General features: G+C 33.0%; 1 protein-coding gene across 1 annotated transcript in view; it reads right to left on the reverse strand.

Annotated features, from left to right (window-relative positions):
- The window catches only part of si:ch211-137a8.2 (uncharacterized protein LOC777613 homolog), a 50,694-nt gene that overhangs the window by 7,826 nt on the left and 24,379 nt on the right, over window positions 1-18,489 (reverse strand). The window contains 7 exon segments of the mRNA XM_056473583.1: window positions 3,102-3,265; window positions 3,575-3,626; window positions 6,510-6,532; window positions 6,535-6,573; window positions 8,508-8,718; window positions 12,790-12,984; window positions 14,415-14,552. Coding sequence (XP_056329558.1) covers window positions 3,102-3,265; window positions 3,575-3,626; window positions 6,510-6,532; window positions 6,535-6,573; window positions 8,508-8,718; window positions 12,790-12,984; window positions 14,415-14,552 — 822 coding nt within the window.

Below are 18,489 nucleotides of genomic sequence, written 5' to 3' on the forward strand. Positions count from 1 at the left end.
TCAGAGGATTCATCCAATTTTCAGCAGCCAAAAATAGCATTAGATAATAGCATAGTGGTGCGCTGCCTAGCAAAGTTCAAATCGCTGGTTGCACTTTCCCTCAAGCTAGTCACTGCACAGAGTGAAGTGGTTTTCACACCGAACACAGAAAGCACTGCGCTATGAAACCCTCATTTAAATGGCTTGGGCTGCTTCGACCAAAGTGCAAGAGCAGTGAGGCGCACTGAAAAGCCCTAGCATGTGCATACCCCATGGTCAGAGTTCAAAATGGCTCAATATTCCACTCAGATGTACTTATCTGCACATCCTTACCAGAAAAGCAAAATCTCAAACACGCGAACACGACATTTTTATGTAATATATTTGATTCTGCTGCTTGCAATAATTCCGTTGTGCTGTTATGGCAATGCTGGTAATATGATGCAGCACTACTCCTTTACTCTCATAAAATGTGGTTATTTTACAGGCTTGAGAATTTTTTTTTAATCTATATAATTTGAGTAAATAATTATTAAACAAAATTACTTTATAGTATTTAATAAAGTAATAAATAACTCTCAAAGCATTTTTGGTTTAGTTTTTCAGCCCAGAATTTTCATTTCGGTGCATCCCTAGTAAAAACCACTAGTTCAGTACGCAAGTTTACAGAACAAAAACAAAAACCTGTTTGTATTGTAAATTGTATTGTACCATGGATAATCTATTCATTTAGGCAGGGATGCACAAAAGTAAGGGGTATATGTGAGAGAAAAAGGAAATGCACTGTGGAAAAAAGCTCAGGCCACTCACATTTGTAGAAAACTAATTGATGGCTATTATTTGGACAATCCCTATTTTAAAGTATATTGACAGCCTGTAATACTGCATTAGAGATCCATCTGAACTGAAAGCATCAGCTATAAGGTGCCAGTTTTAGTTCAAAAAACAAAACTGACATTTTGTGAATAGAGCTGCATATTTTTTTCCAAATGTGCTTCTCATAAAAAAGGCAAGCCATAAGCTTTCTGTTTATACTGGCCAAACTAAATGCTTGCAAATTTAAGAAAAAAAAACAAAACAAAAGTGCATGTATGCTTCTATACAATAGTGGTTACTGATTAAACACCGTTAGCTTCAACTATGTTCACATGTGCACATGACAAGAAAAATGTATTTTCCAACACCCATCTTGACATCATTTATTAAGAGTCTGTGGCTGTGCCATTGATGAAAAGTTCAATGATTTCATATAATTATTCATAATTAATGGCTTCTAAAGCCAACTGAATCCATTCGAAAATCTAGATGACCAATTTTATGAGCTGTAATTTATTTTAAACACACGGGCGACAGCAGGCAGCTGGCCATTTATTGCCTCTAAATAAGTGACACTGAATCCCCCCTCAAAAAGAAAAAGAAAATCAATAACATTGACATTAAACTACTGTCAAACGCAATCCACGAGAGCCATCACGTTTTTTTGACAGACTTATAATGAGCATCATTACTCAGAGCAGATTAAACGTTTTTAAACACTACTGCTCAAAATATTGTTACAAAAAAGTATGTAAGTCAACAATCCTGCAATTATTTGATCTGAAATATTATAAAAACAGTAATAGTCTGTTTTCTGTATTAATCCATTGCAAAATTGTATTCATTTTTGAGATTTAAAGCTGAATCGGCCACATTATTACTTAAAACTTGAGAATCCCTCAGGGTTCTCAAATGTCAAATTCCCTGACTTTCACTGACGTTGAGCACAAAAAAAATAAAATAATAATGTATATATATATTTTTAATGCGTGTTTTCATGTGACACCTGTTAAGGACACTGTGCTAAAGCCTGAAGAAAATCAGAACTAGACGTTATATTGAATTGCCTTATTTTCAAAGGTCTTGCGAATCTTCTCGATTATATTATAACATTAATACAACACGGATTGAAAGTTGGATTGGTGTTAAAAATCATTATTTAAAATGTACAATAATGACTTTCTAAGACTTTACATACGTGACTACATACCGGTTGCAGAGGCAAAATAAATAAATAAATAAATAAATAAATATATAAATAAATATATATATATATATATATATATATATATATATATATATATATATATATATATATATATATATATATATATATATATATATATATATATATATATATATATATATATATATATATATTATTTATTTATTTATTTATTTTTGGTCAAAATTTAAGTAATTAGCTTGCAACCTAATTTGCTATATTTTAATTTAGCAACAACAATAAGATGACAAAAAAAAATTTCATTACTTTTATTTTTACAACAAACATCCCTGCCATTCCATGACCTGGACTAAAATAAAATAAAATTTTAAAATAAATTATAAATCATATAAAATATAAAATGAATAAAATAAATAAAAAAAATAAAAAATAAAAAAATAAAAAATAATAATAATAATAATAATAATAATAATAACCATAAAATTTAAAATAATAATAATAAAAAAAAAAAAATAAATAATAATAATAATAAAATTATAAAAGAAAAAAATAATTAAAATAAATAATTTCAATAAAATTTAATTATAAATTATAAGACAAAAAAACTCATTAAAAATATTTTTAAAAATTATAAAAGAAAAAAAATAAATTAAATAAATGAAAATTATTTTAAAAAATGAAATAAAATTATAAAATAAAAAAAATTTAAATAAAATTAATAATAAACTCTGACTTTAAACGAATTGAATAGAGGTTTTTAAAATGACAAGCTATTTTTGAAATTCCAAGACCCATGGGAACCATTTCTTATGATCCATGATTTGGTACTCAAGAAATATTTATTAATAATGTTAAAAAATAAAACAAAAAAAAGAAACTTAAAAAAAAAATAATAATTTTATGTGGAAACAGTCATGCATTTCTTCCAGCATTCTTTGAGATGCTTCTCTTTTGTGCTTTAAAAAAAAAAATCTTCAATCTTTCTTGACCTCAATCATCAGACCATTAGTGCATAACAGAGGACATTAGTGAGGCCCTCGCTAATCACAAGGTCCAAGACAACATTCTTGGGCTGTGACAAACACATTCAAACTGTGTCACAACACTAAATAAAGTGTACCTGTGGATCATGCTCCGTCTGGACGGCTTTAGTGCACACTTGATGCGTCTGGCCAAGCCAAGCACTGATGCGCTCTGGGTCAAAAGTCAGCAGCTCAGGAGACCTAATTTCAGGTGTGGACATCTGAAACTGACCAGCAAACTGAGGCCTGCCAGCTCTGCTGACTGCATCCAAAACATACACAAACAAGAGATTACACCATAAACAAATCAACTCTGAACTTTCCTTCTGATCAAACAAGATGAATACAAATATATACGTTTAATCCCTGGAAACAAGCACCAAATTTTATGTTTTGAAATCGATCACAAACAAGGTTTAAGGGGGCTGTTGGCCATTTTTCAATGATATTAGAAAACGAGCCAAATTGAGAGCAGCTCTTCCATGATTATCGAGTGATTAAGCTGTGAGAGGAACACTGCCTACTGTGGATGGCACCAGGCACATGGACCAATCAGGAGCCACGGCTTTACCTGGCACTGGCGTCTGGGGTGGAGCCGTCTGATCTAAGCTCTTCTCATGGCCCTGAAAAACACACACTACATTCAGCCTTTACCTACATTACACATGCATCTTATCTATAGTTACTTTTACTTTCTGTGTGTTAAGATGCTTTTATTTAGAATATGTAATGGGCAAATTTTATGTAATGGCTAAATGTGATTAAACTAAACAGTAAATGTAATGGCTGAAGTTTGCTTTGTTTTTACACCTATGCACAGCCCATATATACTGTGTACAGAGAGCATGCAATACAGTGTATGCAAAGCTAGAACATGTGCTTTGAATTGTGTTTGCACTGCTCAGTTTGTCCACCGTGTAAAGACTGAACTGGGTTGCTGTTTTACAGTCAGAAAAAAAATAAACTACTGAAGACTACAAAAAAAAAAAATAGACACCGGTACTGATGAGTGCATGTGTGAAGCATGCATCCCAGGATTCTCACGTTTCACAATTGTATCCTGCTATCATTTCGTAAAGGTATTTTCCCATATTTCTACGAAGAGTGGCAATACACATTAAAGAGCCGATCCTCCCTATGAGCAAATCATCCCGCCGAACCAATAGGTGACGCTCCTTGCTCTTAAATGTGAATCTGTTCTGTGCTTTCATTTTATTTAGGCACAAAAACACTTTGAAACTAGGAGAAAAATGGCGGAATTCCTTTCCTTTCCATTACGGGTGCCGTTGCCCCTCTTATGCAATACTCAAATCAGTCAGATCATGTAGCGGTTCGTGACTGTCAGACTCGCTATATAGTGAAAAATAGACGTTGTTTCCCGAAACGATACTGTACAGGCAATTTGAAGGGGATTGTAAGTGGACACTCTGGGTTCTGGATGTGTGTTTGAACAGACATATACACATAATAATAATAATAATAATAATAATAATAATAATAATAACAACAACACCAACAACGTCGATCTTTTAAACAACAAATTTTGTCTAAAATGAGCATAAACTGTTGGGAAATCAATAGAATGGTTTCATTACAGATCTGTGCATCTTTAAAGTGACAGCTGTTATTTAATGTAATCAAGCAAAAAAAATCTAAACGAGAGATTCATTCGCTGCTCTTTCATCAGAATGTTTAAATTATACGGTGAAGAAAAGGTTAATGAGATTTGAGAACTTGATTCAATTTCTCTATTATAGCCATTCATTTTAATAGGCTAAACTTGAATTTATTAGCAGCTTTTTCTAATGTATACTACTGACCGTTTCAACTGTTTAGTTACAATAAAACAGCTCTTTTATGTGTATTGCCACCCTTCGTAGAAAGATTAAAAATAAGCGTGAAATGAAAAACAAAAAAGAAAAAAAAAATAAATAAATAAATAAAAATAAAAATCACAAGATACGTTTATTTTACTGGAAATTTTTAGAAAGGGGATACAGAAGTACTAAAATAGAAAATGTTTAAAGAAACACATTTTAATGCAATATTCTCATTGTCATAAAATATAAAATCAAATACATAAAATCTCATGAATATTTGGTGAAATAACTAAAACCAATACACATACACAGTTGAAAGGAAAATAATTAGCATTCTTGTTAATTTTTTTAATTTTCACATATCTTCCAAGGGCCATTTAATGGAGAAAATATTGAACACTTTAAACATAATAGTTTGAATAACTAAATCATAATAATGAACTGCTTTTGCATTTGCCATGATGACAGTACAATATTGGACTCGTTATTTTGCAAGACACTAGTATTCAGCTTAGTGTGCAATATAAATGGGTTAATTCTGTTAACTAGGCAGGTTTTCTGATAATGGTGATTAGTTCTGTGGCCAATTGGGGAAGAAGAAAAATGGTTTCTAAAGGGGTCTAATAAATATTTATTAGATATAATTATTAAAACAATTATTTAAATAAATATGAGGGAGAACAATACATTTAAATAAATGAAACAAGACTTTCCTCCAGAAGAAATATAAAATATGAAATACTGTAAAAAAAAAAAAAAAAAAAAAAGTTCTTTTTCTGTTAAACAGGACATAGGAAATTTTTGAAAAAAATAAAATAGACCCCATTTTGAAAATGAATATTTGTATTCATTTCTGAGTGAATATAGGCAATGTATTTTGATGCATTTAACAAAACAGATTTATTAAACAGATATATTTATTATTACAATAATAATTTAGTCACCAAACATATTTAGAAATTGTAAGATAATACAATTAAACTTAAAATATTGAAAAAAAAATTACAACCTACAAAATGTTCAACTCAATTTTTCATTTTAAATGCAAATGTGTATTTAATATCTTTCTCAAACACATACATTTGAGTGTACTAGTTTTTGGAGCGTTATCGTAAGTTATTAGAACAGTTCCAGATTTGGCTTCAGTACCGACTAATCTAACGTATATGCACAAATATAATATTGTATAGCTTCCTATTAAAAACATACATTTAAGATAGATTTGTGAGGGGTGCTTATTTAAATACTGTAAACAATCAGACTGTTCTTTAAAGCAACAATTTTCCAGGTCCAGACAGGAATGTAAAATCAAAGTACCACTTTTAATGCATTATATGAGTGTTAAATGTTCTGAAGTTATATCCAAACCCAGCTGTGTTAAAAAAAGACAAAAATACCATCTACCAAACCCTGTAACCACAGGTTTGCATGTTACACCCTTGCATGCTACAACATGCGCAGGCACACGTGTGTTTGCTTCTGTTCACCCATACAAACACACAGAGCACATATCAGGCAGAAAAAAAAGACTATGCAAGCCTTTCATTTGCATTTCAATGACATTTTGTTCCTGGACTGACTGTGTATTTAAATTCACTACGGGCCAAGGCACTGCAGTCCACATTTTAATGTGTACTTCAATGTAAATAAACACAGATTAAAGTAGGACCTGTTAGATGGACTTACTGGCTGTTTGATGCAGACTCTTTCCTCAGGGGATTTTTGGCAGATTCATCTGTGCTAAAAACACCTGAGAGGATAAAAGAAGACACTGATGCTCCTGGTGGGTCAAAGATAAAGGCTTTGTGTTTTAGAGAGAAAGAGAAAAGCTGCCAGCATTCAGAAAGAATGAAAGGCGATGAAATGCACCAAACCCCACAGTCTTCAAACGGGGTCATGATTATTACATAATCTCTTGATTGTAATTCACACGTGAAGCATGAACGCCTCTGCAGTGGTTCACACCACATGCACATGAATACATAAACTAGGTGTTAATAAGCATAAACCGCTCTAGTTTCAATTTATCTTAATATTCACTTGGGAATGATGTGTGGAATCACTTAAGGACAGAATGTATTACTTTTGGTTAATATTTCACAATTCCGAACAGCAGCAAGAACAGACACTGATAGTACAATACTTGGAAATAAAACGACAACAAACAAAGGTTTGTTAAATTACATGCACAATACAATATTAATTTTAGCAACACAAAACATGTCTACCAGTTTGAATAGTCACATATTTGAATCGATTTTCAACCAGCTCACAGCGAATTGTTACATCCCCATGTATCATATAGCAGAATGACGAAGAAACCATGCCATTTATAGTATTTTTATTATATTAAAGTATAAAGTGATAAATGCAACATCGATTGGCATTGTATTATAAGTGCACTTCATTCTTATCAAAATGCGTAGGATGGCTTGAAACAGATAAACTATATACTGCCATGTTCATATATTCGTTTTACACCGCTTAATTTAAGTCTTTACTTTCAGCCTGCATACGGATTGTGCAAATGTGTTTCACTTGTACTCTTAAGCTTTAGTTTGTTCTGACAGATGAAAGATGACACTTCTTAGGATACAGGACTTTCTTTTTTGTCTCTGTGGATACATATGAATTTTACATCATTAATATAATTACTGCAATAAACACCTGAAACTTGACATGCACTGAATTATTGGCTGGCGAAAAAAATATACTGGTCAAAAATGACAAAAAAGGGCTATGCTGTGCCGCAGTGTGCTTGTTTAGTAGTCACTGGTCAGTCTGAAGTGGCTTTCACACTGGATGCAGAAAGTGCTGCTCAGTAAAACCCATTCATTTCAATGGCTAAAAGCACAAGTATAACATCATACACAGCACATGCACATAAATACATAAACTAGGTATTAATAAGCACAAACTTTATCTTAATATTTATTTGGCAAAGCTGTATGGAAAGGAATCACTTAAGGACAGAAATGTACTGTATTTCTTTTGGTTAATATTTATAATTCAAGACAACAGCCATACCAGACAATGATAGTACAATATTTGGTAGCAAAACGACAACAAACAAATGTTTAATAAAATTACATGCACAATGCAATATTAATTTTAGCAATATTTTTACAAAGCTGTAAAGAATCAATTTAAGAACACTAGTGTTATATTTTATATCCAAGTGTTATAATTGAAAAGGAATAATCAAATCTTAATTATTGTTTTGTTATTTTAAATAATTTACTTATTTGAATATAAAATAAAATAATATAATATAATATAATATAAACACAACTAACTGAAATCAAAACAAAATAAGCATTGTATAATTTCAATACTCCACTGAATGCATTTCATCTTTCTTTCTGAAATCATGTTAAAAATAACTAATAAATGTAAATAAAAAAGAAACAAAAATTGAGAGTTATTGGTATGTCAAAATTTCCATACCAATTTTCATACATATTACTTCCCCTACTAGCATTTTAAGTTGACCATAAATAAGTAACTCAAGTTGTGTGTGCTGGGTTACACAGTCAATGACATGAACAAACAGAGCGCTTAATGCAATTATTAGCATGTCAATTATTAACCATTTCATAAACCCCTGGCCTTATTTTTCAAGAAAATGGTATGATATTTTTGTTCTTGGAGGAACTATGGTATCATAGGGTCAGACTTTATTACCTGCAACAGCACTGAAGGAGGACGAGTCAGTGTCGTCATGAGAGATTGAACCGCCGATGTCCACCGAAGGGTCCCACTCTAGAACCAGCTGATCGTGACTGGACTGAGGAAAAGGAGCCATGATCTTCTCCATGAAACCCTCGTCCTCCAGTAAACTCTCAGAGGGACAGCCGGAGTCAGGAGAGCACAAAGCCCAGTCCTCCTCAAACACCTGCACACATACACACCTGCAGTTACAGAACTACACTTAAGCATAAACAGATTCATTCATGACAAGATTAATTTAAAATATATATATAAATATTGTATGCTCATCAAGGTTGTATTTATTAGATTAAAATAATATAGCATAATATTAATGTTGTAAAATGCCATTTATATGCGTGATGCCAAGTTTAATTTCCTCCAGAAATAATGCTAATATTATTTACTTGAAGCAGAATACTTCTTTTTTTTTTTCTTCAAAGAAGGATTTGCAATGCCAATTAATAGTCATTTTGTGGATGTTTAATGTTGGAGTTTATTCTTTTCGGCTTAGTCACATTACTAATCTGGGGTTGCCACAGTAGAATGAACCGCCAACTTATCCAGCATATGTTTTATGCAACGGATGCCCTTCCAGCCGCAACCCATCACTGGAAAACATTCATACACACTCATTTACACACATACACTACAGACAATTTAGTTTTTTCAATTCACCTATAGTGCATGTCTTTGGACTGTGGGGGAAACCGGAGCACCCGGAGGAAACCTACGCCAACACTGGAGGAGCATGCAAACTCCACAAAGAAATGCCAACTGACCCAGCTGAGGCTCAAACCAGCGACCTTCTTGCTGTGAGGCAATCATGCTACCCACTGCATCACCGTGACACCCCATTGGAGTTTGTAATCCAATGATTACAGTCCTAATTATCCATTCATCAAACAATATCTATCCATCTCTATATTCAACCATCCATCTTTATATCCATCTAAACATCTCTATATCCATTCATCCATACATATTACCATCCATCCAACCATCCATCTCTATGATAAATTCATCTCCATATCCATCTCTGTATTCCTCCATCTCTATATCCATCAATCAATCTCTATATTCATCCATTCAATCATCCATCTATCTCCATATTCATCTATCCAATCATCCATCTCTATATCCATCAAACATCTCTATATCCATTCTTCTCTATCCATCCATCCATCCACCCCTATATCCATCAATCAATCTCTATCTATCCATTCATGCATATATCCATTCATTTCTAGATCCATCAATCCATCTTTATATTCATCCATCTAATTATCCATCTCTACATTCATCTATCCACCCATCTCTATATCCATACATTATTATATCAATCCATCCATGTCTATAGCCATCCATCCATCCATCCACCCATCCATCCAATCATTACACTACAAAACTTTTAGGGTTTGTCTTCTGTAAATCATGGTACAACACACAAGCATTTTTTTTTTGTCCAATTAAATTAACCAAATAAAACAAATCTTTTTATTTTTGACACCATACTATGGTACAATATACATTAAATCAATTGTAAGCCTGGAAAACAAAAGTAAAAAAAAATACATTACATGGGCCAACATTATTGATTTAGATTATTTGCCAAAAATCCTTTAGTTATTGAAGATTATTTCACACAGATATATTTAGCAAATTTTCAGCTGTAGATGGAACAAAACGTATTTTTTGCATGAGTAATATGCACTTGAAACTCAATTTGGACAAATGTGAATATGATTGAGTAGTTTGATTAGTTTTAAGCCTCAAACTTTCAAAAAGCTGCATTTGGACTAAATACTGCCCTAATATTAAGCATACATCAATAGAAAGATTATTTATTCAGCTTTCAGATAATGTACAAATCTCAATTTCCAAAACAATTGACACATCTGTCTGGTTTTGTGGTCCACATTTTGCATTTAGTTATACTGCATCTATGCAATGCAATTCCTTTATTTTGAAGTGTGAAAACATCCTTCTGAATCAAATGCTTCACATTCTAGACATTGCGTGCTTCTATGGAAAATATTCATCGAGATGTCTGGCGTGGGACTCTCCGAACGTCCTATATCCCACATCAGCATAAAGAATACAAGCATGCGACATTTTTAGCATGTCTTTAAGTGATCCACATGGACCTAAAGAGACAAAAGGCTCACAGAAGGAAGTTGTTCAAATGGACAGTACACGTATTGTACAGTGGCTGCTTGGCTGCGACACAACTATTCAGGCTATTCAGAGGACGCATTCATGACTTTTCTGCCAGAACGCATGAAGCTGGATGCTCGGGTAGCTTTCCCTTGGGATAACTGTACAGAACAAAAATGCAACAGGCCTACTCGGAGCGAGTGAACTTAAGATGGCATGAATTAAATGATCAAATAAAAAAAGTTATCAGAGTGACTCTTGATGGTTTCATAGTCGATTGTGCACATGGTGTGTGTATGATAATTCTAATCTATGGAGGACTGACCATAAATATATGTGCTGTCGAAATATAAGCCGCTCGGTTGGCAAATGAGTTGAAACGATTACACGCATCTTGATTTCATTCCAATATAATGGAGCAATTGGATTAGACATGAGTTTAGTAGAGACTATAAAACTTTCTTCACACCTGGAGTGAGGTTAAGCTGGTTTGTGCATGGATTAGGGACGGGTGACATCTTATGGTTTGAAATATACATCAAAAAACTGGAAAAGAATTGGTCTTCGCACAATAATTCAGACAAAACATAGAATCTGGTTTGAACATAGATATGCAGTGTGGAAAAAGAGTATGCAATGAATAAATGTATTACAGTAGCAAATGTGCAAATAAGTTTTGCATGTTTATGAGCCCATTAACAAACAAATCTGACAAACTTTTACTCCAAATTCGCTTCATAACATCAGTTGGGTGTTTTGAAATAACTTCTTAATGTGACCAGATGTACCATATAGCGAAATGACAAAGAAATTACTCTATACTGTATAACATTCTTATTATATTAAAGTATAACGTGATAATGCAACATTAATTAGCATTATAAATGCACTTCATTCTTATCAAAAGGGTGGCTTGAAACACAGATAAACCATATACTGCTATGTTGAAGCATTTATATTTTCATTTTACACCGCTTTACTTAATTCTTTACAATCATCATGCATAATATATGTGCAAATGTGTTTTATTTGTACTCTTAAGCTTTAGTTTGTTCTAACACCATATTTTTGGTTTAAAAATATGAAAGATGACACTTCTAAGGATACAGTTTTTTTTTGTTTCTGTGGATACATATGAATTCAGGGTTTCTGCTGGTTTCACCAAGACAAATATAAGACTTTAAGACCATGATGAATGAAATTTTAGACTTATACAGGACATTTCAAGATTTTTGTTTGCCCCAATAAAAAACTCTTTTTTATAGTTATTTTATAGCCACATATTTTAAATAATGTGTCAAAACAAGCAAGCCCTAGTTGCACGCATACACATTTTATCAACATATATTTGTCTGTTTAAAAAAAAAACAGTGCCCTCAGCATATATGGTCTATTAATACACGAAGAACTTTTAAACAAATGTTACTGTAAGGTAGATAATTAAATCATATTGGTAAATAGAGTTTTGTTAAAAGTTTTATTGAGATGGATTGTTTGTGATTGGATGGGTGTTTGCCCGACTGGGTAGCTTTACATAGACATAGGAGAATTAAGACTCATTTAAAATTATGTAAGACCTACAACACAAGTTTTTGAAATATAAGACCCCGTGGTCACCCTGGAATTTTATATCATTACTAGATTAATCACCAGAAACTTGGGATGGACCGAATTTTTGGCTGCCAAAAAAAATGGTAAAAAATGGCAAAAAAGGCCTATGCTGTGCCGCGAAATGCGCTGGTTTAGTCGTCAGTGCACAGTCTGAAGCAGCTTTTTACACTAAACGCAGAAAGTGCTGCTCAGTGAAACCCATTCATTTCAATGGCTAAAAGCACAAAAGCAAACAGAGTGCATCGTCGACTAATTTGTGCACACAGCAGTCAAATGAGATTCAGACGAGCTGAATATTCCAGTCTATCAATAAAAGTCTTACAGAATTTCTTAATGTTATTTAATAAAATAATTAACAATAACTAATTATCAACTGCATCTAGAGTTTTCGGTTTCTGCCCAGAATTTTCATTTCCATGCATCCCTATCAGAAACTATGGTGAAATACCTGTAAGTCCATTGATATATGGATACAAGCGTGGATATTTACCAGCCTCATGCTGAGCAAGCGGGTGTGCAGGCGTCCAAGGGCCTGAAAGACGTGTGTGCAGTGAAGCAGGAGCTCCTGAAGCTGGCTCTCGATGGCTTGAGCGTCTTCTGGCTCGCTCCTCTGGATCAGCTCTTCTCCTCGCTGGAGCAGATCATTCAGTCGACCTGCGCTCTCTCCAACTGCCTCCTGGAAGCCCTGAGAGACAGATAAACATGCTTCATTACCTTACACATACAACATCTTAAAGATCAGGGCTAGGGTGGAGGAACAAAACCTGGATACGTAATATGTAACTGCTATGTACTTCTTGGAGCAGATCAGAATCCAGATTTTGATGTTGATTTGGTAAAAAAAAATAAAATAAAAAAAATAAAAATTTTGTTAAAAACAAGTTTCTTTACATGAAGACATCAACCGCCTACATATTTTTTACAGTCATAATTTCAGCAGAAAGAAACAACAACAGAACCACTGAAGACAGCAGAAACTAATTTAGTGTGTTCAAACATGTATCATTTTCATTTGTTCACAACGTATTATGGTTTGATGCAGTAAAATGTATTTATTTCAATTTTAGTTTGTTATTGGTTCATGTTTTATAGTAATATATTTAATAATGGCCATTTAAACTTACACTTTATATGATTTAAATTGTAATATTTTAAGTCGATACAGTAATAAATTTATTCATTTAATTTTGTATTTTAATACTTAATGCATTTAAGCTCATTATAATAAAATATGAATCAAGAATTCATTCGTTTACATAAGATATTTTAATTTGATCTTATTTTATTTATTTATATTCATTTGCTTATTTTTATTTAAATTTCATTCATTCATTTTTTTTTCGGCTTAGTCCCTTTATTAATCTAGGGTCGCCACAGTGGAATGAACCACAAACTTATCCAGCATATGTTTTACACAGCAGACGCCCTTCCAGCTGAAACCCATCACTGGTAAACATCCATACACACTCATACACTACTGACAATTTATCCAACCCAATTCACATATACCACGTCTTTGGACTTCTGGGGGAAACTGGAGCACCTGGGAGGAAACCCATGCCAACATGGGGAGAACATGCAAAATTCCACACAGAAACGCCAATTGACCCAGCGACCGACCAATCGATCGAGTGACCGACCGAGCAAGCGACCGACCTTTCGATCGATCAATCTATCGAATAAATTTTTTAATTTAATTAATTTATTTATTCATTTATTTATTTATTTATTTAAGTGCCTGGACACAAAAATTACACTATGCAAGTATTTTCACAGCCTTTTAAAGTAGGCTAGGATTAAAATTTTTTTTACGAAAATATTGAAGGTGAAGACAGAAATCTAATAACACTTTGTAATTAATTTCTGTACCTCAATAATTTTAATGACCTTTTATACACTTATTACAGGGACAAGGTTTGAAATGCAAACTGGTGCTCAAGCTTATAAACCACCTTTTGCTTGTTTGTGTTTTTGTTTCTTAACCTGCAACTCGGGGGTTAAAAACCTGCACCTGTACGCCATAAACCAGACAAGCCAGATGCCGAGCCTCTGCACCACACACACACCATCCCTCTGCATGGCCTGACACTTGAATCTACATCTTGCTGAAAATACCTGAAGCTGGTGCATCTTCGAGCAGGTGTCTGTGCCCGAGAAATGCTCCACTTCAGTCAGCCTGAGGTCCATATCAGCCAACCAGACCGCCATCTCTTCCCTCTGCCTCTCGAAATCCTCCCGCTGGCACACCAAATGCTGTCATACATACACACACACACACACACAGGCAGAGCGTGATTGTGTCTGACCGTCTACATCCTGATGCTGTTTTTAGCACAGACACAGACTGACAGGGAGACGCATCAAAATTACAACAGGGACGTCAAAGTGGAAACGGCATAAACAAAACACTGCACCGCTGAGCACAGAGAGACGGTTTGCAGGGTCACTGTGGCTGGAAGGACAGAATTATGTAAGCCAAAGGCGGGCGCAGCAGAAGGCCGTGTGGATAAAGAGTTAATGGAATTAAAATGAAGGCAGGAAAGGGGCAAGAGAGACTTAGATGAGTAGAAAGTAGTGGCTAAAAGTGTCTTTTAAAAGGGAGACTTTTTTTTGGTTGGTTTTCAGAACCAAAAAGGTTATAATCGGAGAACATTTAAGCACTTTGTACACTGTGAAGGAATGTAAATTACCATTCTAAAAGCCTGTAATTATTGGGTCATTGCTTTACCAAATACTCGCTGTTAAATATCAGTTAAGTAATTAAGCTTGCGATTTACTGGCTTTATTTACGTGTTCTGATTACATTATGAGACCATAATCTGTACTGTCAAATTTTGATGGTGAAAATTTAACTTTTGACACATTTAAGAGTTTTAAATAAAGAATATAATAATAAAATAAATCTATATAGCAATAGGTTGTTTTCAATCACTTGGTTCTGATGGGCAGGAAGTTAAAAATTGAATGGGAGAGAGGAAAGTCTGTATTTTTGTGATTTATACCATATTTCAAAAGAGATATAAATATAAAATAAGCACATGTGTTGGGCATAATCATTATATCATGAAGAGGGCTGAGTTTTTAACTGAACTAAAATATATTTGCCTGTCAGAGGCGGTAAATACTGTAATGCTATTACGTTACATAAAAAAATAGTACAGTAAATACTATAGTGTTTGTAAGCATACTGTAGATGATTACTTGAATTAAACTGTCCTAGTAATTATATAGTCGCTGTGGTACAACCAAGTGTAGTATTAAATTATTCAATAGGCTTCAATTTTCTACTCTATAATTATACACCAACACGATGCACAACAGTTTACACTAACGTTACAGTATTTATTACAGTTTTTCGGTTTACTGTGTTACAGTATTCATCAACGAGTTGTACACATTATACACATTATTATGTGGTTCAAAAACAAGTTTATTATAAATTACTATAGTTTTCGCCCATGTGGATATCCTCCAGACATCACGAAATAACAGATGAAAGCACACAAAAGCGTGGACGCAGGGTCTACATTATTATTTACTTATTTTTGTAAGGGGGAAAAGTGTCCCACAATAATAACCGTATAGCTCTGTCGCAAGTGTTGCATTTCATTTTTGTTGTTTATGAACGTAATCTCAATGAACATTCACCATGCTGCACATATAGATGTGAACATTACAGTTACCAAAACAGCAATAAAGACATGGATTATTGCAAAACAAGACGGACATTTCATTATCGAGATTACATGGCAGGGTATGTTATTTCAATTCTCCTGGATTTTGTATAAGTGTAGTATTTGCATCTGATTTTTATATAACACTAACATATACACATAGCTAGACCTGTATATAATCTTAATTGGTGCTGTCAAGTGAATTATCACGTTAAAAAATAAATAAATAAATAATAAAAAAAGTTTATACACATGGACGTATTGAATAAATGTTTATTACAGGCTGCCTTTTCTTCCGTTTTTCAGCCAGTTTCTTGAACTTTTCCCCCTTTATGAGCAAAAACCTTTGAAAGTCTACAAACGCTGTTCGGCATTAGTTATTTTAGCCAATTTAAACAATTATAAACAACACAAAATAGAAACATTTTGATGTTCTGATAGCAATTCCTATGTATAAGAACCACTTCCTGCCCTCCATCTGAGTCCCGAGTGCCATTATTAAAACAACCTCTAAAGATGTACAATAGAAAAAGTACTAGCAGTTAACTCTTTTGTGTGTGTGTGTGTGTGTGTTATGATATATTGTTTGGGTTATAGATCATATAAAATGATTGAAGTCTGGACATTGAGATCAATAAAACTTTTCAAGATCAAAATGTCATGGCAAAGGTCCCATAATGCAGTTCAAGAGTGTAAATAAACTGAAAACCCCAATGAATCACAAATTATGGGAAACGCTTAATGTACAGTGTGTGTTTTACAGTGTTGCGTGGCTAAAACAGCTTATCTCATGCACAATTACAGTTTATTTACAGTGTCTGGAAGCCAACAAATGAACTTGTCATCCCATAATTTAGAGTGAAAAACATAAATTAACATTCTCTGAATTCCCAGTGTGACACTTCACATGTGATGCTCTTCCACTGTAATAATAGTCTCTTTGTTCTTGTCTTACCGGTCACATATACAGGGTTCATACACATTTTTACTACTAAAATTCCATGAATTTTTATGTCTACGTACACATGGTAAATCATAAGAAAAACAATGCACATTCAAATTTATTACCGATTCATAAAACACGCAATGATCGATTTTGTTTAAATTTGTTTTTATATGTATGTAAAATTTATTTTGATAATGCTTAAACAGCACTAATAATGTGAAAGCACGTTTTTAGCCAAGGACAGAAAAGACAACCAATATTCAAGTTCTATTCAAATTCATATAGTTTCAGTATCAATACTGCAATATGTGCATCCGCAAGTCACATCGCAGGATATGCAACGTTAAATAGGGATTATAGTTTAATATGGAGTTTAATCATAATGGATTAAAAGTTTATCATCTGCATGCATTTGTATAGAGATCATTACTCAAAAATTACTTACCATTTTCAATACACCCTTTACTTTCTTCAAACATTCTTTTTTCAAATAGAACACAAAGACAATTTAATAACGCTACACTATTGAAACAAGCGAAGGGTGGGAAATGTTGAGTGCATTTTAAATAAACTGTCCCTTAAAGGCCTGACACTGTGAACATTTCAATATTTCGGAGTTTAAAACATCCGGCAATAAGTAATTTTTTGTAACTTTAATAAAGATTTAATAATATACAATGAAGACTATACAGTGTTGATTATTCAATATCTGTCCCAGAATAGTTAATACCTGAAAACTGTAATTCACTTTTGTCTTTGCTATATTTTATTTATCAATGCTTGTAATTTATCTGTTATATATTATTCGAGATTCACTTCTCTACCAAATCCCCCAATCAATCCAAATAAACCTGTTAAATCATATGGTGGAATTGTATCACATCGCAATATATACACATCACAGAAATACAAAATATGGTAATTTTTTGATATTGTGCAGCCCTAATTCAGATAAACAGATTTCCATGACTTTGTGGGTTTTTCTGTTTAGCCAAAACTTTTCCAGGCCGGGAAAATGCCAAGTCAAAATTTCATGACTTTTCTAGGTTTTCCATGACTGTATAAACTCTGCATATATTAGGGTTTGTGTTGTATCTAAAAAAATAAAAAAATAAAAATAAACCACAATAATAATAATAACAATAGTTTTTATTATTATTATTATATAAATAGTATGCACACAAAAAAAAACACAACATGATATGCTATATAACATTATGGCCTATAATAAATTGTAATAATAATAAAAGTAAACAAATAATAATAAAAATAAAAAAATAAAGATAAAAAAGGGCTAAAATTAAAAATATATTAGTATAAATAACTACTGTAGTTTAATAGTTTTTGTTTTTATAATTTTCTGTATTTATTTATTCATTCATTCATTTTCTTTTATTAATCTGGGGTCGCCACAGCGTAATGAACCGGCAATTTATCCAGCAAATGTTTTACACAGTGGATGCCCTTCCAGCTGCAACCCATCACTGGAAAACACCCATACACATTCACTCATACACTATGGACAATTTAGCTTACCCAATTCACCTATAGCGCATGTCTTTGGACTTGT

The sequence above is a fragment of the Danio aesculapii genome, chromosome 15, assembly GCF_903798145.1.
Source record: "Danio aesculapii chromosome 15, fDanAes4.1, whole genome shotgun sequence".
Lineage (NCBI taxonomy): Eukaryota > Metazoa > Chordata > Actinopteri > Cypriniformes > Danionidae > Danio > Danio aesculapii.